The 25,436-nt window shown below is 37.7% G+C and overlaps 1 protein-coding gene across 2 annotated transcripts in view; it reads left to right on the forward strand.

The window, feature by feature from the left end:
* Positions 1-25,436, forward strand: part of Wdr7 (WD repeat domain 7) — a 284,884-nt gene that overhangs the window by 33,555 nt on the left and 225,893 nt on the right. For both annotated transcript variants that reach the window (XM_036204543.1, XM_036204544.1), the window contains exons 13-14: positions 16,094-16,289; positions 22,562-22,776. In XM_036204543.1, coding sequence (XP_036060436.1) covers positions 16,094-16,289; positions 22,562-22,776 — 411 coding nt within the window. The remainder of the gene's footprint in view (positions 1-16,093; positions 16,290-22,561; positions 22,777-25,436) is intronic.

A 25,436-nucleotide genomic window follows, 5' to 3' on the forward strand; every position in this document is an offset into this window, starting at 1 on the left:
ATTTCCCTGTTACCTGTTATTCTTTCTTTCCTTACTTTAGTTTGAGCTATATTTTTTGGAAATCTTTTTCCAAAAATCCTCAGGATTGTGCGGCATTGTTCTTGCTCCCTGAACCATCTCTCCAGCCCTTTCAAATGTTCTCCTTTAACGCTACAGAGCTATAGTTTCCAATTCATTTTATTTTGACAATTGAGAAATCTAAGTAATACAGAAGGAATAACAATAGACTGTTTCCTAGATTTGAACAGCTGTCCAAGGTTGACTCGGGTGAATTAGTGACATCTAAAATCTAGGCGAAGGGAACTGAAAGGGTGCTTTAGATGTCTGTGGAATCTGAGGGAGAGGGCTGGGGAGAGGAAGGCAGCTGTTACTACCCCAGTGCCCAGCTGAAGATGGCTCCTAGCCATCTCTCATTAGGGCTGTGGGTCACAGGAGAATGTTCTGATACCTTCCCCTACCAGCTTACTTGCCTCCTCTGCTACTCAATGACTTTTTTCTTTTTCTTTTCTTTTCTTTTTTTTTTGAGCTGAGGATTGAACCTACCAAGTCTTGAAACTTTTTGTTTTCACATAGGTTATCGATAGTGAAAGGAACTAGATTTTGGAAAAAAATTTTAAAAGAACAAAAGAATTCTAAAATATCAGGAGTGCTTTATAAAACATTTCCCTTAAGAACATAGATGGAGTCGGAAAGTGGTGGCGCATGCCTTTAATCCAGCACTCGGGATGCAGTCAGGCGGATCTCTGTGAGTTCGAGGCCAGCCTGGTTTACCAAGTGAGATCCAGGAAAGGCACAAAGCTACACAGAGAAACCCTGTCTTGAACAACCAAAATAAATAAATAAATAAACAAACCAACAAACAAATAAATAAATAAAAACTAAAAAAAAGAAAAAGAATGTAGATGGACAGCATTGGTAACAACATACAGCTAGAAGTCTAACAGCTTGAGCAACCCAGCTGGAGGGGTTACTGCTGGAGGGGCAGTAGATATCTTTGCATGCACTTCCTACCTTTCCTCAGCTGGTTTTCAGTTGAAGAATGTTTCTGTACATGGAAGTGTGATGCATTTTCACTTAACCCATGCTGCCCATTTGGATAATCCAGATGCATGCACAGGTAGTACATGAGTGAAAATTGAAATGGAAGAATAAGTACCACGCTTAGATTCTGGTTTGCTTTTGGAAGTAAAGGGAGAAAGGATGGAACGCAACAGAGAATGTGGCTTTTTAAAGTGTACATTTTATTTATTTGTGGTAAATATGAACCTAGTATTTATTTCTCATTTATATTGATGATTAAATTGTCAGAGCTGCTTTTTTGTTAGTAGATCTATTTAGAGCAGAATATTTGGAAAACTAATAAATAATTAGTACCACTATTATACTTCTGCATGTGGACATTAAATTCTTTAATGTGTTAGCTGAAAAGCTTTTTAAGACTTTATTACATGTTATGGAACGTACATTGTCACAGTCTCTAAAGTGATCCAGAAGGGGGCAGCATGGCTTTGTGAACGCAGTGCTGAAGGCACTAGTGTGGCCATTGGTGGTTGTGCTCTCATTTGACAAGGACTTCTTTTTCCCAGGTCTGAATAGCTGCTTATAGGACTAAGTGGGCGTTAGTCTGACAAATGTTCATAGCCAGGAAGAGCAGTTAACGAGTTAGGTTTTCTTTTTATTTATTTCTAATTTTTAGAAATTTATATGTGAGTCTTGTATTTACATCACATCTACCCTTCCCCTGAAACTCTTCCTACATTCCCCAGTCCTTTTTCAAATTCATGACTTCCTCTTTCTGAATTATTAGGCACACATACACACGTGCACACATACACACTTGCACACATACCCCTGCCTTATGCAATCTATTTACTGTTGGTTGGATGTACATGTGTTTAGGGCTGAGCACTTGGGATTATAGAACCTATCAGGAGGCTTCTTCCTGGAACGTTGATTCCTTCTCTCTCAGCAGCCATTAATTGCCTATAGGGTCTCCATTTGTGGGTAGGACCTGGTGAGATTTGCCCTGTCCATATTGGCGTGCCAGCTTGTGTTGTCATTATGCAGGTATTATTTAGACAACTGTTTTGTCAAGATCTCTTGGATGTAGTTTCCCCATGATATCTAGAAGACACTATTTACAGCAGGCATCCTGGTCCTCTGACTTTATAATATTTCTGCCTCCTCTTCTGCAGTCTTCCCTGAGCCTTAGGTTTCCTTTTTAATAATTTGTCTTTATTCTAAAGAAAGGACTGAAAGCTTATTTCCTGATTGGCATTTTTTCTCACATTTTTGAGTCTGAGGTTTAGTTGTTAATTGAATTTGAATGTTATGTTTTAAAGCAATGTTTATAAACCTAGCATTATATCTGAAGCAAGCAGAATAAACATTTTATTATAAATTAAGCAAAAGCAGGAAACAGAACTGTTACTGTTTATTAAAATGAAATTTTCAGGGCTGTGGAGATGGCTTGGTGATTAAGAGTATTTGTTGCTCTTTTAGAGGATCGGGTTTCAGTTCCCAGGACACACATGGTAGTTCACAACCAGCTCTAATTTCACTTTCTGGGGTTCTGATGCCCTCTTCTGACTTCCTTGGTCAAACTCCACATGCACCTGGTGTATATATATACACACACAGGCAAAACACTCATAGACGTAAGTAACTTTTAAAAATGTAATTATCCATAATTCTCTTTTTTCCTCTTTATGCTTAATTCATTATATTTTGAGACTGTTTTCATACTGTCAGTGAAATTAAAAATTCAAAAATTAAATAAATAATTCTGGAGAGAGCATAATGGAGGACAGGAAAGAGAGTGTTTCTCTTATCTGAATCCTAGCCCAGTGTGGCCAGTGGGAGTCCCTTGCAGAAAGTGTTTCTGGGGATCTGTAGCTAGCACAAAGGGGTGAAGATTTATTTGCTAGAAGGGAAGACTGGGGAGGCTGGTGAGAAAGACTCAATATAAATAATTTAAAGAGATGGGTGGCCTCTTCATCTTTATTTATGTGTCACTACAAGATTGCTTTAATGATTTAAAAGATAATTATAATTTAATTTTACTGTTTTCCTCTTACCAAAACTGGGCATAAGAAGTAGCATAGCTAAGTATTTTTGTAGACTAAGAGTTTCTTTAGATTCTTAAGTTGGATTTTATGTACAAAAATAAATTATTGAAATTTTTATAAAAAAATATCATACAATATATCTTGATCATGCTTTTTCTCTCCCTCAATTCCTCCCAGATCCTTATAACTTTATGTTTTCTATCTTTCTCTTTCAAAAAGGAAAAACCTCCCTACCCTGCCAACTTTATGTTCTCTATCTCTCTCTTCAAAAGAAATTCACAAAAATACAGAAACTAAAATCAAAACCAACACTGGGTATATCCAGCACACTCCAGGGCAGGCCCTAATCCCAAGAGTAGTTAGTTGGTCAGCACAAAATAAACTTCATTAGTTTTTGTGGAATTTTTGTTTGGTTTTGTCCTTATTTTGTCATTAATTTTTCAAGGCATTTAAATTGATATTGCCATATTTCCCTTCAAAAATTAGAAATAGGTTTGTCTAGCCACCATTGTACTTACAGAATTCTTCACCATCCTTTTCAGTTTTATAACTTCTTTAATTTGGGGAGGGGCCTATATGGAGAGTATATGTAAGTAAAGCTCCTATCTTTATAAAGTACAAAAGAATCAAGATAGAATAAATTGGACATTTTGGCTAGTTTACGTAGTTTTATACTTTCTAATCTTTCCTTTGTGCTGTCAGGGGTCATACCAGGTTTTCTAGCCTGTTAGACAAGTTCTTTTCCATCCAGCTACATCCCTATCCCTTGGGGTTTTTTTGTTTGTTTGTTTGTTTGTTTTTGGTTTTTCAAGACAGGGTTTCTCTGTAGCTTTGGCGCCTGTCCTGGACTAGCTCTTAGACCAGGCTGGCCTTGAACTCACAGAGATCCACCTGCCTCTGCCTCCTGAGTGCTGGGATTACAGGTGTGCGCCACCACCACCCGGCCTCCCTTGGGTTTTTAAGATCCATTCTCCTTATGCATCTCAAGTTGGCCATGGAGTCCCTGAGCAGTGCAGGCAGCTCTGGAACCTGGATCCTCTGCCTTTGGCTCCTGAGTACTGCGATTGTGGCCACCTGGTTCTGTGTAGTTTTTAATCTGTGGTCACATTTGACTGTATTTAAGATAAAATGTTACTTTTTCATGCTATTTTATAACGTGCCCCAACTCTTAAGTAGTGTTCTGGAAAAAAAAAAATCCGTATAATACTAAGGAGTTTTCAGTAAATGTCCCTTTCACACTAATAAGAAAGATTCATTCTTCTGGCTGTGCAGATATTATACCAAGCATTTAAGAAATTTCTCTATTTTTGTGAAAGTTGTTTTTTTTTTTTTTTTTTTTATCTTAAGCCAAAAGAAGATTCCATTTGGCATGTATGTATGTATTTATGTATGTATGTATGTATGTATCTATCTATTTATCTATCTATCTATCTACTATGAGTGTGTGTGTGTGTGTGTGTGTGTGTGTGTGTGTGTGTGTATTAGGGTGCATATGTACATCCTTTGGAGGCCAGGTTACTATTCAATTTGATGATTTTTTTTTTTTACTTGAGACAAGGATATAATTGTCAATAAGATATTATTCCTGTATGATTAAATTTAATCTAGTAAGAGAGTCAGATTAGCAAAAAACAGTTACGATGCAGCATGGAAGCTTTAGGAATACAACAAATGAAGGGACTCCCAGGAAAGCAGCGTTGGGTAGATTCTGGAGTCTTCCCAGAAAGACCATATCCACTGCACTGGGGCATGCCTGTAGTCCCAGCACTCAGGAGGCACAGGCAGGCAGAACTCCGGGTTCTAGGTCTAGAGTGTCACCACACTCTGTTGTTGTAAGGGGCACTTTAAAAAGATATACTCTGAGAGCTTCAAAGCTTGCTCAGTGGTTAAGAGGCCCAGGTTCAGTTCCCAGCACCCACGTGATGACTCTCAACCATCTGTAACTATAGCTATGGGGGATCTATGATGTCCTTCTCTGGGCTTTGTGGGCACCAGGCACAAACACTGTGCACATATATACATAGAGACACAACACTTATACATATGAAATAATAAAAAAAAAACCTAAAAAGTAAACAAATAAATCATCCAGTCTGGGTGTGGTGGCACATGCCTTTAATCCCTGAATTTGAGAAACCGAGCAGAGGAGTTTCAAGATAGTTAGGATTATGTAGAAAGGCCCTTCCTCAAAACTTGACTGAACCCGAAGCTCACTGTTCTGGCTTGACTGAGTGGCTGATGAGTCGCTGTCCCAGCTTTTGTATTGGTTCAGGGGATCTGAACTTAGGTCATCATGCTTGCACAGTGAGCACCTTATTGTGCATCCACCTAGCTCATGTGAAACGGATTTTTGAAAAGGTTTTAATTTATGTGTGCATTTTGCTCACATATACCTCTGTGCATCATGTGCATGCCTGCTTCCCTCAGAGGTTAGAAGAAGACATTGGATTCCCCTGGAACTGGAGTTACAGATGGTTGTGAGCTGCCATGTGGGTGCTGGGAATTGAACTCAGGTCCTCTGGAAGAGCAACTAGTGCTCTTAGCCACTGAGCCATCTCTCCAGCCCCCAGGTAAAATACTTGATTTTTTTCTTTCCTTTGATGTTGTGAATGTTGATTTTCCTCTTAAGGATATTAGTTTGAGTTCAAAACTAAAATATTAAATTCATATGATTTTTATTATTGGATTTTCTTCTGGTTTTGTGTTTTTCAAGACAGGATTTCTCTGTGTAACCCTGGTTGGTTATCTTGGAACTCACTCTGTACAACAGGCTGACCCTGAACTCTGAGATCTGCCTCCGAATGTTGGGATTAAATATATGTGCCACCACTGCCCAGCTACCTTTCAGTTCTTTAACCTATAGATATTTTCAGTTTTGTGTAATGTAGTTTATGTGGAGTTTTTCTGTTTGGTATAGTTTTGAAGCTTGGAATCCCCTCCCTGCTAAAAAGTTCAAGAAAGCTTGAGTACGGCAGTGATTGGATTAAATTAAAAACAAATATGAGACTTTCTACCCACATCCCCCCCCCCCCAGTGCTCTACCACTGAGCTAAATTCCCAACCCAAATGAAATACATCTTTTTTTTTTTTTTTTTTTTTTTTGAGCTGAGGATCGAACCCAGGGCCTTGTGCTTGCTAGGCAAGCACTCTACCACTGAAAGACTTTTTATAGCTGTGGGATAAGAATAAAAATTCTCATTCCTTGGGATGTTTAAGGGGCTCCGGCAGTGGGAATAGGATCTATCCCTAGTTCAGGAACTGGCTTTTTTGAGCCCATTGTCTATGGTGGGACACCTTCCACAGCCATGATGAGGGGGAGGGGCTTGGACCAGCCTCTACTGAATGTCCTGGGCTTTGCTGACTCCTCATGGGAGGCCTTACCTTTCTATAGGAGGTGTTGAGTGTGGGTTTGGGATGAAGCCTGGGGGGAAGCAGGAGGAGGGATGAGAGGGGGATCTGTGGTTGGTATGTAAAATGAATAAAAAATTTGTTAATAAAAATAATGAAAAAAGAAAAAATTCTCATTTCTAGTATAACATAGTTACTATATTATTTTTAAATGAGTCTTCCTCTGGTATTGTCTGAATCTTGTATGGAATACTCATATTTATTTAATGCTTCTGAACAAAGATGGAGAGTCTAATTACCCATCTTGTATCTTTATTGTAAATATATATATATATATTTCTACTATATATTTATTTACACTAAAAAGTGTACATACATATAAAAATATTAAGTATATATAAATTATTGGTTATTAATATCATTGATATATAAATTATTGATAATATATGTTTAAATATATATGTTTATATATATTTACACTATATATTTATATTTATTCTCTATAATTTATATATATATTGAATAAAGGAAGATGTTAAAAGTATCCTTGGAAGTAATGTTATTCAGGTAGTTGGTTAGTCAGTGGTTTGGTTGGCTCATATGATCTCACGAAATAGATAATGAAGAAACAGCTTTCTCTTCCTTTCAATAAAGGTTCATTTCTGATATTGAAAAAAAATGCTGTTTTGAGGTAGTTTTGTGAAAGTATGGAAATGAAATTAATATTTAATTTCATAGACTCTCCTTTTAGGTAGAATATTTAGTATGATAAATGACATCTTAAAGGCACATTTATGTTCCAAAGAGAGAGTTCTGGGAAGTACAAGAGGTAATGAGTAAGAGACAAGTGGGATTGATTCATGAGTAAAAGAAGCTGATCACTTACAGCTTTCTAATGATGGGTATATTTAAAAGGAGAGGCAGTTGAGTGGTCATATATTTTGAGTGTATTTATACAAAGAGAAAATTACTGGGACACAAAAATACAAGACTGTTCCTCAAACAATGCCAACAAAGGAATAACTTTGTCTAGGAAACAAACTAGCAAAATTAGAAAATAAAAATTAATATTATTTGCATTGGAATCCATTGGAAAGCGGAATCATCTCCCCAGAGAACTAGTGGGTGGGATAAACTAGCTGCCTGTAATTTCTGTAATTCATGCTTAAGAACACATTACACGAGAGGTTTCTGGGAACGCTTTAAAATGTGTAAGGGCAGACTGGATGACCCAGGTGGTATATTCTGACTTTCAGACACCAAGATAGCTTGTGGCATTCTGCTCTTCAGCACTAATGTACTGAAGTGAAGCATTATTTACTGGCAAATTCAACGAGCCTTTTAAATACTAGGATTAGATTTCTTTGAAAACTAAATATTGTCTTGATGTTTTGGTCTAATATTTTTCCACTGTCCTTACCCTAGTTATCTTTTTTTTTCATAAAAAAGAATTTTTATTTGGCTAACTAGTCTGTTGCTTATTGTTAGCCTTTACTTTTAACTTAGCATTTGAGGCCATTACAAAATATAGCTTTTAGCACATAATTAATATTGTGAAGAATTTTGACCTATAAAATACTGTTAGTGATAGGCTGCTCAGTCCAGGCGATGCAAATTCCCTGTAGTGTTGAAAGCTTTTCTAATGGAATTGATAGCTTGAGATCAGTTGAGGGCAATGGTTGTAGAAGTTGAAATTGTGAGGCTCTCTATCGGGTTATGGGAAGAAATACTAGAATATGGTTGATATATTGTGCACTCCAATAAACTTATAACCCAGTCCTAGGACTGGAAGCTTCATTTGGTGACAAGAGTGTCCAGTTTGGGCTCTGTCTCCTTCATTATTTGGCAATTTTATTTAGCTTGCCTTTCATATATGCATACATTGTAGGAAACTTCTACTGTATTCTACTGTATCCCTCAAATGACACTTAATTTTAGCTCCCTCTTCCCATATTCTCTCCCGTGTCCCTCTCTTCCCTTCCCCTCTCCTCTTGATCTTCCTGTTCTGCTCCTCTCCTACCCCCACATCCATCTATAACTGTATTCGATTTCCCTTCCTAGGAAGATGTATCACAGCCCCCCATCAGTCCCTTACTCTATACCTAACTTCTTGATTTTATGGGTTGTAGCTTGGTTATCATTGATTTAACAGCTAATATCCATATATGAACAAATATATACCATATTTTTCTTTAATTCTGAGTTACCTCACTGAGGATGATTTTTTTCTTAGTTCCATTTATTTACCTTCAAATTTTGTGGTTTCATTTTTTAAGTGGCTGAGTTTCATTGTGTAAATGAACTTTTTTTTTTTTTTTTTTTTCGAGACAGGGTTTCTCTGTAGCTTTGGAGCCTATCCTGGACTAGCTCTGTAGACCAGGCTGGCCTCAAACTCACAGAGATCCACCTGCCTCTGCCTCCTGAGTGCTGGGATTACAGGCGTACGCCACACCACCCGGTAAACTAATTTTCTTTATCTATTCTTTTGTTGAGGGACATCTTGGTTGTTTCAAATTTCTGGATGCTATGAGTAGGGTAGTAATGAACATGGTTGAGCAAGTGTCTCTGTGGTAGGATGAAGTATCTTTTGGGTATATGCCCATGAAGGTATAGCTGGATCTTGAGGTAGATTGGTTCCCATCTTTTTGAGGACCCTCCACACCAATTTCTATAGTGACCATATAAGTTTGCACTTCCAGCAGCAATGGAGGAGTGTACCCTTACTCCTCATCCTTGCCAGCATGAGCTGTCATTTTTTCTATTGTTCTTAGCCATTCTGATAGGTGTAAGATGAAATTTCAAAGTAGTTTTGATTTGCATTTCTCTGGTTAAGGATGTTGGACATTTCCTTGAGTGTTTCTTAGCCATTTCAGTTTCTTCTTTTGAGAAGTCTGTTTAAACCTGTATGCCATTTTAAAACTGGGTTATTTGTTTTCTTGATATCCATTTTGAATTCTTTATACATTTTGGATATTAGCTCCTTATTGAATAGGCATTTGGTTAAAAAAAAATCTTTTCCTGTTCTGTAGACTGCTGTTTTGTTTTATTGACCATGTTCTTTGCTGTGCAGAAGCTTCTCAGTTTCATGGGGTCCCACTTAATTTTTGTTCTTAGTGCTTGTGCTGTGTTCTGTTCGGAACGTCTATTCCTGTGCCAATGACTTCAAGGCTATTCCCCAATTTCTCTTCTATCAGATTCAGTGTTTATGTTGAGGTCTTTGATCTATTTTGAGTTGAGTTTTGTGCAGGATGATAAGCATGGGTCTATTTGGATTCTTCTGTTTGTAGCTGTCCATTTTATCAGCACATTTGTTGAAGATGCTGTCTTTTTTTTCCCCTGTATGCATTTTTTAGCTTCATTATCAAAAATCAGGTGTCCATAGGTATGTGGATTTTCATTTGGGTCTTCTGTTTGATTTTATTGATCAATGAGTCTGTTTTTGAGCTGTAACCCTGTAGTGCTTCAGGGATGATGATACCTACAACAGTTCTTTTATTATTCAGGATTATTTCACTTATCCTGGATTTTTTTTGTGTGTGTGTGTTTTATATGGAGCTAAAAATTGTCTTTTCAATATCTGTGAAGAATTGTGTTGGGATTTTGATGATGATTGCATTGAATCTGTAGATTGCATTCAAATGCCAGAAGAGGGTGTTGGATACCTTGGAACTGGAATTATAGATGGTTGTAAGATGCCATATAGGTGCTGGGAACCAAACCTAGATTGTCTTCAAAAGCTCCATATGTTCATATCCTCTGAGCCATGGAAGTCATTTCCAACAAAAATTAACCGTACTGAATTTGAGCAATGATCACTCAAACACACTGGAAGAATACCCAAAGGTCATAATTGTGTAAAGTCTTAGTATCCACTATCATCTACAGTGAAACCTTATAATGATATTTATTGTACTTTGTGGTATTGTCTAATCTAATGTTGTTATGAACATTAATAAGTAATTAAAATGTCATTTTAAGTTTGTTTGTTAATTTAAGCCGTAAGTTATCCTTTAAAACGTTATGTTTCTGTATGTTTTATAATGTACGTATTTTCACAGAGGTACATGTAGTTTATACAACCCCCACCAAAAATTTTACATCTACAAATGATTGAAAGAATTTGGAGCATGAATTCTTTTCAAATAAGTTTTGATGAAAATGTGTTGCATTTTAAGTTGAGTAACCTTGGTTGTGTGTGTCTCTATGTGTCTGTAACCTATGTCAGACTAGAACTTTCTATGTAGCCTAGATTTGTCTTGAAATCTTCATATTCCTGTTGGCTCAGCTTCTCAAGCCTTGGGATTACACGTATGATATCACCATGCTTGATTTGTATAATCATTTTAATTACACCATCAAAATGTTTTATACATTATCTTGGTGTAGTATTGTTGTTGTTAAATCATCTTCAGTTGATGTTCCCATGCTGAAGTAGTAAAATAATGAGTGTTATTAGTAGGTTATAGAATTCGTCATTATACACGAAGTAGATATTTCCTGTTATGATCTCTAGAACTTGCTCATAATGGAAGTTGGATCTAAGTCAAGAAATGTGAGTTGTTAAATATTTTTAGGAAGTGCTTCTTTATTAATTCTCAGGACAGATAAGCACATGCTAATTGTCTTCTAGCAAATCTTTTAAATGCTTTCATTTAATAGATAGCCAAGAATTATTTATCATAATTCTGCTCATTGAATCAAAATTAATACCAAAGTAGTGCTTGAATGGTCTTTTTTCTTCTACATTAAATAGGCTAGGCATTTGCCCTGTTACTACTTTTAAAGTGTTCATACAGGCTTCAAAGGTAGCAATCAACTCAGAATTAATTAGTAGAATCAAAATTAATGAGGTTTTGCTATATTGAGTAATTTCTAGTTTATGCTAGTTTTCTTTATATGAATTGGCCTAGCATTTTTTTGAAAGAAGGAAAATTGGGTTTGTTTTAATCTATATTTAAAAAACAGAAGACCATGTTTTCTTATGAGTTAAGTACCTCTAATAACTGTTCTTTCTTGGACTTAGTGATACTGATTTCTTTTTGCATGTTTATGTTTTCATTCTTGATTATTTTGCTTATTTCAAGGCTGTTTATTGTAATAAAGTTAAGGTTAATTCTTCAAATACTTTTTATTATTTACAGAGGTGGTATGTAATTTTTATAAATGATCAAACAGCATTTTTGTGGGATACTTGTCAATTTCATCATTATTGCCTTTGTAAGAGAAGAAAAATCATGGGGACTGGGTATGTAACTCTATTGTTAGAGTGCTTGCTTTGCTAACATGAGTGATGTCTTGAGTTTATTCTCTGACACCACAGAAAGCCAGACTTGGTGGTGACATATCATTACAGTTCTAACACTTGGTTGTTGGAGACAGGATGATAAGTTCAACATCATCTTTACCTGTATAAAGACTTTAAGGCCAGTTCGAGAAACATGCTGAAGTTCAAGGTCATCTTTGGCCACATAGTGAGCTTGTATTTAGGGAAATTTAAATGTTAAGAAGATGTATTGTGTGGACATGAAGAGATGGAATTGTGGCATTGTAGTTTTCTTCAAAACAAATGTGTGCATGCATGTGCATGCAGGTTTCTACACTTGGACATGAGCTTGGATTGTAGGTCAGAAGAGGATGTCAAGTGTCTTCCTGTCACTCTCAGCATGTTTCTTTGAGGCAGGGTCTCTCTCTGAACTTGGGGCTAGCATCTTGCCTGGGTTGGAACCCTGAAAGCTGCAGAGATCCTCCTGCATATGCCCCTTCTGGGTTGTGGGAGGCATGTTGGTTCTGCTTGGCTTGTTGCTTAGGTGCTGGGATTTGAATCCTGTTCTTATGATCCCAGAACAAACACTCTTAACTGATGATTCATTGCTCCAGCTTCACATTATAGCATCTTTTAAAACCATAATGTCCCATTGTCTACCTGTAAAGCTTGTGCTCTGCTCTTAGCTAATACTTGTTTTGTGTTCTCCTCACTTTTCCTCTGTATAAGAGCAGTATGATACAACACTTTTCAGTGTTGTTATGAAGATGGATTTCATTCTTTTCAGTTTTGGAATGAGCCACCTGCATAACTTGGAAGGTCTGACAGTGAAACTGCTCAGGAGAGTTTCCTGTTCCTAGGAATTTTTCTCGTTGAGTGGCTCTGCTCCTTTTGGCCAGCTTATCAATGTATTAGCTACTTTCATATTATTGTGTTAAAACATATGTCCATGGTGCTGTATGGAAAGAAGTATTTATTTGGGTTTGTGCTTCTAGAGAGAGAAGTGTTCATCATTTCAGGGAAGTGGCAGGTACAATGTCAGGCATGGCAGCTAGGGTAGTAGCTGAGCGTTCTTGAACCACAGCACAAAGCAGGGAGAGCATACTGGGAATTGTGTGAGGCTTTGAAACTTCAAAAGTTTCTACCAGTGACACACTGCTCCCAGCAAGGCCACCACTAACTCTTCCCAAGAAGTTCCACCAACGGGGGACCAAGAATTTAAACAGAGGAGCCTATGGGGGACATTCTCACTCTAGCTATCACAAAGCTTGCTCCAGCAAGGCCACATTTCCTAAACTTACCCAAACAGCATCAGCATTCAGTGGTTGTCTGTAGCTGTGTAGCTTTGATGTTGACATCTGAAATAGAGCCTAATCTTGGTCATAACCAGTATAGGAAGTAGTACTGACTAGTATTTCTCAATATTTTAAATGAAATTCATTTGCACTTGACAAGTTGCAAATTCACCAGTTATAGATGATGCACTAAATAAAGACTAGCTCTTTTTTTCTCTTTTAAAGACAGGATTTCACTGTGTAGCCCAAACTGGCTTCTGACTCCTGCACCTCCCATCCCACCCACCCTCAGTGAAACACTGTCTAATGAAAGAGCTAATACCTGGTGCTGGGATGACAGTGCGACACCACTATGATTTGCTAGTATTTTAGCTCTGTGCAAGTGTGGTGTGTGTGTGTGTGTGTGTGTGTGTGTGTGTGTGTGTGTGTGTGTGTGTTGGTGGTGGTGGTGGTGGTGGTGGTGGTGGTGGTGGTGATGGTGTGTGTATGTGTGGGTGGTTGCCAGAGGTTCATGTTGGTTGTCTTCCTCAGTTGGTCTTCATTTTAGTTTTTAAGAGATGTTTTCTCCCTGGGATCTAGAGCTCACTGATTGGCTGGACTGGATGCTGTCAGGTCCCTGGATTGACCTGTCTCATCTTTTCCAGAACTGGTCTCCCCACTGTGCGCCACTATGCTTGGCTTTTAATGTGGATGTTGGGGATCCACATTTAGGTCCTTATGTGCAGCAGTCAATTCCCTGACTAGATGTTTTTATTGGAGTTCATGAACTGAAACAGTAAAACCAAAAGTAGTGGAGAAGGTTGAGTGCAGTGGCTGAGCAGCCTTGGTGGAAGCTTTCTAGGAATACTTCTTTTCAGGTAGTCATGATCAGAGATAAAGAGCACTGTTTCTTATTAGAGAAATAAAATAAAATCATCTTTAAAATAATTAAGTACCAGATGCAAAATAGAAAGTACTTATTATCTACTGATAGAGCACTCACCTCTTTTTATAAAATGAGTGAATTATTTGGCAAATCCAAAGTTAAACTAATGATAACTCAGACATGCAAGGCATCCATTTTATTAAATTGTGTTTTATCTGGAGTTAGCAATATATGTTTTGTGCAACTGATTGATAGCATTATGTTTTATATAGTAATTGAAAGTAAGGCCTCATGATGTGTGTATTTGCCCAGTTTTATTCTATTGTGGCTAAATTTTAATTATTTTTGGTTTGCCAGTTTATTTTTATTTATTTGGTAATTGGAAAACTAATTTGTATGTGTCAATTAATAGTATATTTTTTAAAGAAAAAAGTCATTGAATATTTATAAACAAGCTTAGTAAGTGCCCAAGACAATTCTATGTGAAACTTTAAATAAAGTTTGTAGTGTCTCTCTAAACTTACTTTTCTTTCTTTCTTTCTTTTTTTTTTTTTTTTTTCCGAGACAGGGTTTTGGTGCCTGTCCTGGATCTTGCTCTGTCAACTAGGCTGGCCTGGAACTCACAGACATCCCCCTGGCTCTGCTTCCTGAGTGCTGGGATTAAAGACGTGCACCACCACTGCCTGGTCTAAATTTAGTCCTCTTAACTTTAAGGTTAAACATTCACCAGAGTCCAGATGTAGCTAACACCTAGTGAAGAGAGACTAGACAGAGCAGACGGGACCACCGAGAGCCACACCCACACCCAGTACTTACGGTGCTGCACTGTGATGAAGAGAAACTTAGTCTGGAGTTTTGAGCCTTCACAACAGGAAAGGACCCAAGCACAGCAGCCCCCCAAGTGTGCTTGAATAAGAAGATCATAGTCAAACAAGTTTAGAGATGAATGATGTTATACATCCCTGTAGAACAGTTATGTGCATTGTAAAGGTTCTGGGAGATCCGTGGTTAAAATTAGAACTGAGGATGAGTGGTATTTGCCAATAATCCCAGTACTTGGTGGAGGCAGGCATATCATGAGTCCGAGGCCAGCCTGAGCTATGCCAAGACACTTGGCTCAAAAACAAAACAAAATAAAACAAATTCCAAAACAGTGTCAATAAAACAAAAGCTATACAGCTTCCCGAATATTTGTTGTCCCCTCTCCCCGCCATGTCTTTCACCTAACACCTGTTGGCAGTTCTTACTTTGAGAATTAGTGAAATGTTGCTTTTAGCTCACAGCAGTGTTTTTGTGTAGGCGAAGCAGAGCATTGTACATTTGCAGGTTTCTCTTTAGGTCCTATAAAAGTGGATTATGTGCAGCATTATGGGCCTTATTTCTTAAGAGGTAGTCATAATAAATTCAGATGATTGCTTTCATATGGTTAAATTTTAAGTTGCTTACAAATTGTTCTACAGAAATTAAAACTCTTTACTTTTTAATTTGCTATACTGTAGATTTAGCTCTCTCTTACTAGTGAAAATCTTTACTTTCTTTGCTTATTTATAAACGATATTGTTGTAAAAGGAAACTGAAGGGCAGAAACTAGTGATGAGCAGGGACTGCCCTGAAGACTGTTTAATCGGGTGTCATATGGATGGTTGAAGTGCCGCACCTTCTGGCATTATAAATAGAAACCATGAAGGGGACAGGAATGCCACCTGCAGATGGTGTGTGATAGCTGTGGAGCTCAAGGAATGATTGTGCTTGCAGGACTGTGAGGAGAGTACCCTGAACAAAAGGGCAGGGAGGGGCCTGGGCTAAGTGAGTCCTGGACAGGAAGGAAGACCATGGAAAGTGTCTCTCAGGAAACAAAGAAAAGTTCGTTCATGTTGTGGAAAGAGAATACCTAACAGACCACTGGACCCCTAGCTCCCTGCTGCCCAGTTTTGCCTTCTCAGATATGGCAATCATTTTTGTGAGGTCTTTTTCATATTTCAATGACATCTTTCCAGTCTTTAACCTTTGCATTATTCGACATTTTAAAAGCATATCTTGGGGTTGGGGATTTAGCTCAGTGGTAGAGCGCTTGCCTAGCAAGCACAAGGCCCTGGGTTCGATCCTCAGCTCCAAAAAAAAAAAAAGCATATCTTTTTGAGCCAGAAACTTTTATTTACATATAAGTAATTTTCATTTAAGTTATTGGGAGACAAGATCTGTCTTATTCTAATTTCAATGTAAATATAATGCAAGTTTTACTCTTCTTTTTTAGGCAAGAGTTCAACATTGCATCTGTTCTGTAGCCAGTGACCACTCCGTTGGACTTCTAAGTTTGCGGGAGAAAAAGTGCATCATGTTGGCGTCTCGCCACCTGTTTCCTATTCAGGTGATCAAGTGGAGGCCTTCTGACGACTACCTGGTGGTGGGATGCACAGATGGCTCTGTGTATGTCTGGCAGATGGACACTGGTAAGAATAAAGGTGGAGAAGAAATAGAAAGTTCAAAGGATGCATTTGAGTTCCTGAAAATAGTTCTTCATATGAGAATAAAGCTCAGAAATGTATTTATATTTCTCATAACTGTCCTCTCTCATCTTGTTTTTATCCATAAAGACATATACAGCATTCATCTATTTGTTGTATTATGTTAGATCATTTAGAGTGAATGGTTCTACATTTCTTAAAGGCATGCAATTGAGGGTAATGTGCAGATGACAACTATGCAGTCATATCTATATTATTTGTGGTATTAATCGCCAAGTTAGCTGAAGGAGCCAGTTTTGTGTCATGTTCAGAAACAGTAGAAAAAGATAAAACCAAATTTTATTTGAATAGCAGAAAAGTGATGCTGGCCAGGTAATTTTAGGAGCCAAATTGAAATGGAGGTTGTAGGCTTTAGGGACAACACGTAGAATTTCGACTTTTACTTTTATGTATGGGCTATATTGTAGACTAAATTTGGCTTAGCTGAAAAGCACAGATGCCAAGAGATGTGCACACACAGATCGATACAGTTTTACTTGGAATATTTAGGCAGGTAACTTAATGTTTTAGCTTCAGGGTTTTTTTTTTTTTTTGGTTTTTTTTTTTTTTTTTAATAAAGCATATTTGATTCTACTTTTGCAATCTTAAGTAATATGTATCAGTGGTTAAAACTTTTTGAGTGATAGGTTACTAATTATTTAAAATGATTCTACTGGGCTGGTGAGATGGCTCAGAGGTTAAGAGCACGGCTGCTCTTCCCGAGGTCCTGAGTTCAATTCCCCGCAACCACATGGTGGCTCACAACCATCTGTAATGAGATCTGGTGCCCTCTTCTGGCCTGCAGTCATACATGCTGTATATATAATAAATAAATAAATCTTAAAATGATTCTACTAAATGTTTGTATTCTACTAAATATTTTCCCCTCAGTTTGTTCTACATAGTCCTTTGGAAGTAGATTGGAGACATATTTTTGCTTATGCTACCACAGAGTAGGGAATACTTTTCAGGCCCTTTGGAAATAAGTACATACATCTGCTGCAATCTTGATAAGAGGAAGCATTCTTGAAATCTGACAGACTTCTTTTGCATTTAACTCCTTATTCTGCTTTATAAATTTATAAGAGAGTAAAAGAGAGAGAGTAATATTGTCTGTTATATTTTAAAAGCACTAAAGATTAGAAAAGAAGAAAGGCACATGAAATTCACACAGCTCCGTGGCAAACATTGACACTGACATATTTCTGATCTATTTTTGGGTATTTTTTAAGAGAAGAAGTGCTTTGGATGGAACACTGGCTCAGCTGTAAAGAGCATGTACTGCTCTTGCAGAGGATCCTTGTGAGATTACTAGCACTTATGTGGGCAGCTCACAAACCCCTCCATCCCTGGATCTGACTGTGTCCCCTGGCTTCTGCAGGCACTCCCACTCACATGCAAATATCCACACACATGATTTTTAAAAAATGTGTAACAAAAGAAAGAAAGGTTGAGATTTTTCTGGAAGTCCACTTCCACCACTTCCACACACCTAATCCTGCCTCTCATCATGCAGCTCCTGTACCAGCCCAGCATGAGACAGGCTAGAATCCCTCAATAGACACACACTTACGAGAAGAAGTCCACATGCTGAGGTCATGTTCTAAAAGCATAAGCAATACAAAAGTCCGAGGCAGTGATTCCACATCTTCCCACAAGACCCTCATGAGTCCCAATATAAATGTTTTCCATGAGAATAATGGAGATGAACCCCAGGATACAGAACTTAAAATACCATAAACTTCATCAAAGAATTCAAGGAGTCTAAAGAAGATGCCACTGAACAGCTCAATGAACATAAAGGGGATAGCAAGAAATGGCTAAGCCATTGCTAATCTAAGAAAGGATTAATTCATGGCTGAATAAAATGACCAAGACGATACAGGATTTGTAAACTGAATTCATTAAAAAGATAGAAATAGTGAAGATAAATGAAGCTGAATGAAGGTGGAATTGAAAACTTTAATATACCAAAGAAAATTCAGAGGGAAATCTTTAAGGTAGAATGGATCAAGTAGAAGACAGAATGTCATGTCTCAAGATAAAGTGGAGGAATGGGACCACTCAATAAAGATTATGAAAAATGATAAATCATAGACAAAGGAACATGCAAGAACTATGTGGCACTATGAGAAACCAAATATTTGAATTATAGCAGAGATGAAGGAGAAAAATGCAAGTCAATGGCATAGATAAGATCTTTAACAAGATCCTGGAAGAAAACTTTCTCAAGTCAAGGAGAAGACACACCCATATACATACAGGAAACAGAACACCAAGCAGATAGGACCAGAAAAGAGAGGCTCTACAGCATATTGTATTTAAAGCACTAAATATACAGCACAAAGAGAATGTATTGACAGGAGCAAGAGAAAGATCATAGGTACAGAGGAGGAAAGCCCATCAAAATAACCACTGATTTCTAAATGGGAACTTTGAAATCCAGAAGAGCTTGGAGCAATGCATGCCGTTCTAAAAGACCACAACTATCAGCCTAGATTACTGTACCCAGAAAGACTATCTTCTATGGTTAAGGAGTGAGAAAAACTTTCCTGGAATCAAACAGGCTAAGAAAATTCCTATTCAGCAGACCAATCCAGAATATGGGGAACAATACTTTGAACTGAAGAAAGACTATACAGTAAACAAATGAATTGCTGAAACAAAATGTTTGACTAAAAAATAAACAACAGAACCCTCAAACCCTAAAATGACTACAGTGACCACACATTTTTTTTTTTAAATAATAACTTTAAATATTAGTGGCCTCAGTTCTTGGGTCAAAAGGCATATGTTAGCTGAATGGGTTAAGTAGCAAAATCCATTTTCCTCTTGTCTACTAACAACTCATCTTAGCTTGAAAAATAGGCGCCACATTAAAGTGAAATGATGAAGAAGAGTACCACCAGAAAAAAAAAAGCAAGCAGTGATGCTACCCTGTTATTTGACAAAATATACTGCAAGTTAAATCTAACCAGAAGTGATGAAAAAGACTCTCCATTATAATCAAGGGGATAGTTAACCAAGAGGACATTACAATTCTAAAATATATGCAAAACTTCTGGTGAACCCAATTTCATAAAAAAAGTGTACCACTGGAATTAAGTAGATTAAGATCACCCCACTAACACTGAGTGGTTCCAATAACACTTTCTCCACAGTAGACATAGAGAGAGAGACAGAGAGACAGACAGACAGACAGACACACAGAGAGAGGGGATCAGAATTAATTGACATTGTACATCAAATGGACTTAACAGATATCTACAGAATATTCCACCCAAACCCAAAAAGAGTATACATCTACCCAGTGGACAATGGAAGCTTCTCTATAAGGAACTGCATGCATGGAAAAAAACAAACAAACAAATCTTAATAAATCCAGAAAGATTGAAATAGCTCTGTGTATCCTATTTTTGACCATAGTGCCACAAAACTTAAAATTAACAGCAAAAAAAATCACTACTAGTATATAGTACAGAAACTTATTGAGATGAAACAAATCATCACTGAATGATGAATGGGCCAATGAAATAAAAAAAGGAATAAAATAATTCCTGGAACTAAATGGCAGTGTAAACACAATACAGTAAAACCTCTGGGACACATAAAAACAGTTCTGCAAGGGAAACTGTAGCTCTAAGTGCCTGCTGTAAAAAGTCTGAAGGAGCACAGATGGATGACTTGATGATATGTCAAGAATTTCAAAAAATGAGAATAAACTACCAAAATCTAGAATATGACAAGAAATAATAAAGATCAGAGCACAAATTATTGAAATAAGCAAAACAATACTAAGAACCAATCTAATATTAACAAGGTCATTAGACCCTTCAGACACCAAAGAAAGTCAGACTATGATAAAGGGATAATTAAAATATCTGTGCTTTATTAAATTGGAAAATGAAAATGAAATGGATTAATTTCTAGATTCATCTAGACACCAAACTTAAACCAAGAAGAGATCAACAACCTAAGCAGAACCACAATGAATGAAGAGAAAAACCTTCTGATTAAAAACAGCCCAGGCCCAGATGGATCCACAGCAGAATCCTGCCAGACTTTCTAAGATCTACAGTTAATTCTTCTTAAACAATAAAAAAAAAAAAAAAGCAGAAGCAGAAGGAGCACTTCCTAACTCCATCTGTAAAGCCGGTGTGTCTAATACCCAAACCAGGTGATGACACAAGGGAAAAAACAAAACAAAACTGTAGGCCAACATCTCCAGTGAACACAGATTTCAAAATTCCAGATAACAACCAGCTATAGGCGTGCATCAAAAAGACTCCTCACTGTCACCAAGTCGATTTTATCCCAGAGATGCAAGGATGGTTCAACATACACAAGTCAGTAAATGTAATAAATCACATACATTGGCTTAAAGACAAGAAGTCCATGATCACTTCAAAAGATATAGGAAAACCCCTTGATGAAATCCCTCACGTCTTCATCATAAAAGGCCTAGCGTGTAGGACTCATGGATATATATTCCAACATAATTAAGGCTATAGAGGACAAAACCAAAGCCAACATCACCCTTGATGAGAAACTTCAGGCAATCTCTATGCATTTGAAAAGGAAGAAAGCAACTAAAGTATGACACATAAATGAATAAGAAAAATATTTAAGGGTGTCTAACCTAAAATCAACCAGCAGAGCTGATTTTTAAGCAAACAGAAAAGCACTCAATACATGTGAGCATGTTTATGTTTGAGACACCCATTCCCCAAACACTATGATGATGGCTCAGGTAGCTTTCAGAGTTTAAATACACTTCATACATCAAATCCTGCCTGAACCTGATTTACAGAGCTTCATTTTTTATTGATATGATAAATAAATAAATTTAATAAATAAATAATGCCAATACCTTCAGGATGTACCTTCCTGACTCTCCAGGGGCCTTTATATCACTAGTTACAGCTTGAACAACAAGAAGAGAAAAAACATGTATCTCTCATCTCAGTTGAAATATAGAAGAAATCTGACTTCTCTGTTTTTATCTATTGGCCTTTTTCACCCATGGATTTGCAAGAACTCTGTTTTAAGCTGTTAACTAAATATCTATCTAATTAACCAACAAGTAGTTAATGCTGCACATAGGCATATTAGAGCGAGCAAACACCTCAAACTCTCTAGCTCCTCCCTGTGTAGTTCACAGTTCTGGGCTTGAAGAGGATGTAAAAAACTAGGTAAGGGGCTGGAGAGCGTCTTAGCACTTGAGAGCACTGGCTGCTATTGCAGAAGACTCAAGTTCAGTTCCCAGCATCCACATGGCAGCTCACAACTGTCTGCAACTTTACGGTGACACCCTCTTCTACCCCCCTGCAGGCATCAGACATTTGTGCAGTGTACACACATCCATGCAGGCAAAACACTCATACACATAAGAATAATTTAACCTTAAAAAAAAACGTTTAATATATAGTTGGTGAGCTGGTAATTAAAATTATGGAGAAAGTAAAATGGGAAAGAGAACTTGATAAAATAATCTGGGAGTAAGAACGGTGGTGATGAAGTTCAGGTTAGACAGGAGGAAGTTTGTGTTCTAACTTAAGAAGTATGGAGATGGAGATAAATGGAAGGGAGGTCAGAGGAGGTACGTCGAAGTAGCTGTGAATAGAAAGTACTTATTTTATAAACCCGAGAAACATTTAAGTCGTGAAACTAAGACTCACAATGCTGGGGATGTAGCACAGTGGTAGGACACTTTCTTCCTGCCTAGCATGTAAGAGGAACTGGGTTTGATAGCCAGCACCGAAGAAGACATTTTTGCAGACTAAATGGAGGAGACACAGTATTTCCCTTCCTGTTTATTGGATGCTTCTTAGAGAAAAGCTTCAGAAATTATTGAAGTAGTTTTGTTGTTGTTGTTTAATGTTGATAGAAAACCATTAGAAAGGTGAGATTATTGATGTTTGTAAATAGTGTGAAAGTGACAGACTTCAAGAAAACCCTCCCAGGGAAACAGAAGGGGAGAAGCCTGGTGGAGGTTCTTAAAGTCTTGGCTTTGAATTTGATTTTACGGGGAAGGTGTATGAAGTCTTAAGGGAGAAGAATCTACAATGAAGATTAGTATATAAAGGACGTATAAGGTAATGTTTGTGGGTAAGTACTGATAAAACATTCCTACAACCTGCCATGCCATTCTTTTTCTGCACCTAAACAAACAAAAGTTCACGGTGTTGTGTAATATATGTGGACATGCTGCCTTCCAGGTGCGCTGGATCGCTGTGCGATGGGAATAACAGCGGTGGAGATACTGAACGCTTGCGATGAGGCCATTCCTGCTGCGGTAGACTCTCTTAGTCATCCAGCGGTCAACCTGAAACAAGCCATGACGAGACGTAGTCTTGCTGCCCTTAAAAATATGGCCCACCATAAGCTGCAAACCCTTGCAACTAACCTCCTGGCTTCTGAGGCCTCTGACAAGGTGAGCTTTGTGTGGAGTTTCAGTCTTTGGGTTCCATGGGAGGTCATTTAGCGACATAGCTTTTGGGTGTCTCCGAATTCTGGAGAGGTGACATTGATGGAGAATAATCTCGTGGTTTTTGTTGGATTTATCCAGCATAATTTTAAAATGTTTGCAGTGCTGAGCATTTTAACAAAGTAATTTTTTTTTTTTTTTTTACCATTTGAAGATCTTGAAATTATATTTCCTGAACTCAATCCTATTTTTCTAACTGGTATTTACCATCAAGATACTAACGATGTCTCCATTCGGCAGAAGTTTGTCCTACTGAACAGCACCAGCAGGCCCAGGCCATTGATGTGGTCCTCATCCTTTGTTTTGCAAAGATGAGCCTCTTGTTTGTTTTGTGGTTCTCTTTTATTCCTGATTTCTATTTTTTTTAAATGGTTAAACTTGTGTATAAATACTGAAGGTGTTGAAAGGCTCACCAGTAAACTGATAATTAGCTATTAATCGGTGAATGCTGACAGTATATGAAATATGGCAGACTCTGTCATTGACCCATATCCTCCAGTAATTGGCAGTGATATCACCCTTTGAACATTCTTTTTTTCCCCAAGACATTAATGTTTTATCGGCCCTGTTGTAGTTTATATTTCATTAGCTGGACTTGTGAAATCCTTCTGTGGTTTTCCTCCGTGCTCTCAGGGCCGTGCTCTAAAATTGGAGAAGAAATCACAGCCTAAGTGTGTTTGTTGTGCTGTTGTTTGTTTCAAAGAATCATAGATTTGACCCAGGAAGTCATGGTCTCATCATACAATTTGACACGATTTTAATTTTGTGCATATGTCAAAAACAATGTACCAAAGAAAGCATGTGTCCATGTTTTATTTATTTTTTTCTTATTGATAATTTTAAGAAATAAAAGTCACATCCTTTATCTTGATGGTAGCTCCTAGAAATAAAAAAAATTAGAAAAATAATTATATAGTTGGGACATTAAGAAAAGTAAGCAGGATCTAGTCCTGTTTATGAATGGCTTTAGTAAGTGGTCCTGGTTCATTATGTGATTGACAGTCTTGTGTGTCCCTCTTTTGCCAGTGTGTTTTACAGTGCAGTTAGTGTTGGAAGTAGCAGACAGTTGCTGTAGAGTGAAGCTTGTCTCCACAGAAACCAGTTATAGAGGGAAAGGCCTAGAAAGCTGAGGCTGCAGGAGGATAATCACTTCATGAAAAATGTATGTTGGCTGTAGCATTAAGGATTTCTCTTAACTGTTTGTGTATGTTATCATATCTGGGAGTTCATATGTACATCAGCCCTGCTTGCTGTGTCTAGAAGATGCTCTTTCCCTGGAGTCATCATCCACTACCTCTGGCTCTTAGAATCTCTTCCAGTTTTTCTTCCAGATAGATCCCTAAACTTTGAGGGAAGGGATTTGATAAAGACATTCCTTATAGGGCTGAGCTCTCCAAGGTTTCTTACTGTCTTCACATTGTCCATTTGTAGGCCTCTGTGTTAATTATGATATACTGAGGAAGCTTCTCTGATGTGGGCTGAGTAATGAACTGATCTATGGGGTATAGCAGAATGCCATTAGGAGTCAGTTTATTGCTGTGTTCCTTTAGCAGAATAATAGTAGTAGGTTTTCTCCTAGGGCCCATGCCCTTTCTTGTCTCAGTTTCTGGCCTTATTAACAGTGTCAGGTGTGGGTCCCATCTCATGGAATGAGCTTTTAATCCAACCAAAACATGGTTACTCCTATAACATTATGCTGTTATGGCACCAGTAAGTCTTGCAGGTAGGTCATGTTGTTGATCACACAGTTCCTAGCTTGGTGACTCTTGTCCTCTTCTGGTAGTGTGTATCTACCTTCCAGTGCTATGAATGCTAATCAGTAGTAGTAAAGCTTCTAGTTGGGTGTAGATGATTTCAATCTACACTTCCAAACAAACTTCTCCCTAAATGTCTTGGGCATGTTGTAAGTAATTTACTCTGTGTTCAATGATGTAAGGGGTATCTTCAGCGATAGGGACTTACCATCAAGCTGTGGAAGGTAGCCAGTAATACTGGAAATTACATGTAATGTTTGGGGGTGTGGCCTCTTCATGATTAATGACTGATGTGGGAGGGTCCAGGAAGTTGTTTCTGAGTTGTATAAGAAAACAGACTGAACACAAAGGAAAAAAAAAAAAAAAAAAAAGAAAACAGGCTGAGTAAGCCAGTGAGAGCAAGCCAATAAGTAGCCTATTTGCTTCTGCTTTAGTTCCTGCCTCCAAGTTTCTGCCTTGAGTTCTTGCTCTGACTTCTTTTGATGATGGACTATGATGGGGAAGTTTAAATCAAATTAAGCTTCTTCTTCAACTTACGTTTTGGTCATGGTGTTTTGCCATAGCAATAGGAAACTAAGACTGCAGGTATCTCTACAGTAAGAGTCCTTTGAACATATGCTCAAGAAGGATATAGCTGGATCTTGTGGTAGATATGTTTTCAGCTTTTTGCAGTGTCTCCTTATTGATTTCATAGTGACTGTACTGGTTTGCACAGCAGAAGATTTGAGTGAATGTTCCTCTTTCATAGACTCCTCCTTAGAACCTGCTGTCCTTTGGTTTATGTATTGGTATTTGCCATCTTGACTGGGGTGAGAAGAAATTTGAAAGTAGTTTTCATTTGCATTTCCCCAG

This window comes from Onychomys torridus, chromosome 13 (assembly GCF_903995425.1).
Source record: "Onychomys torridus chromosome 13, mOncTor1.1, whole genome shotgun sequence".
Classification (NCBI taxonomy): Eukaryota; Metazoa; Chordata; class Mammalia; order Rodentia; family Cricetidae; genus Onychomys; species Onychomys torridus.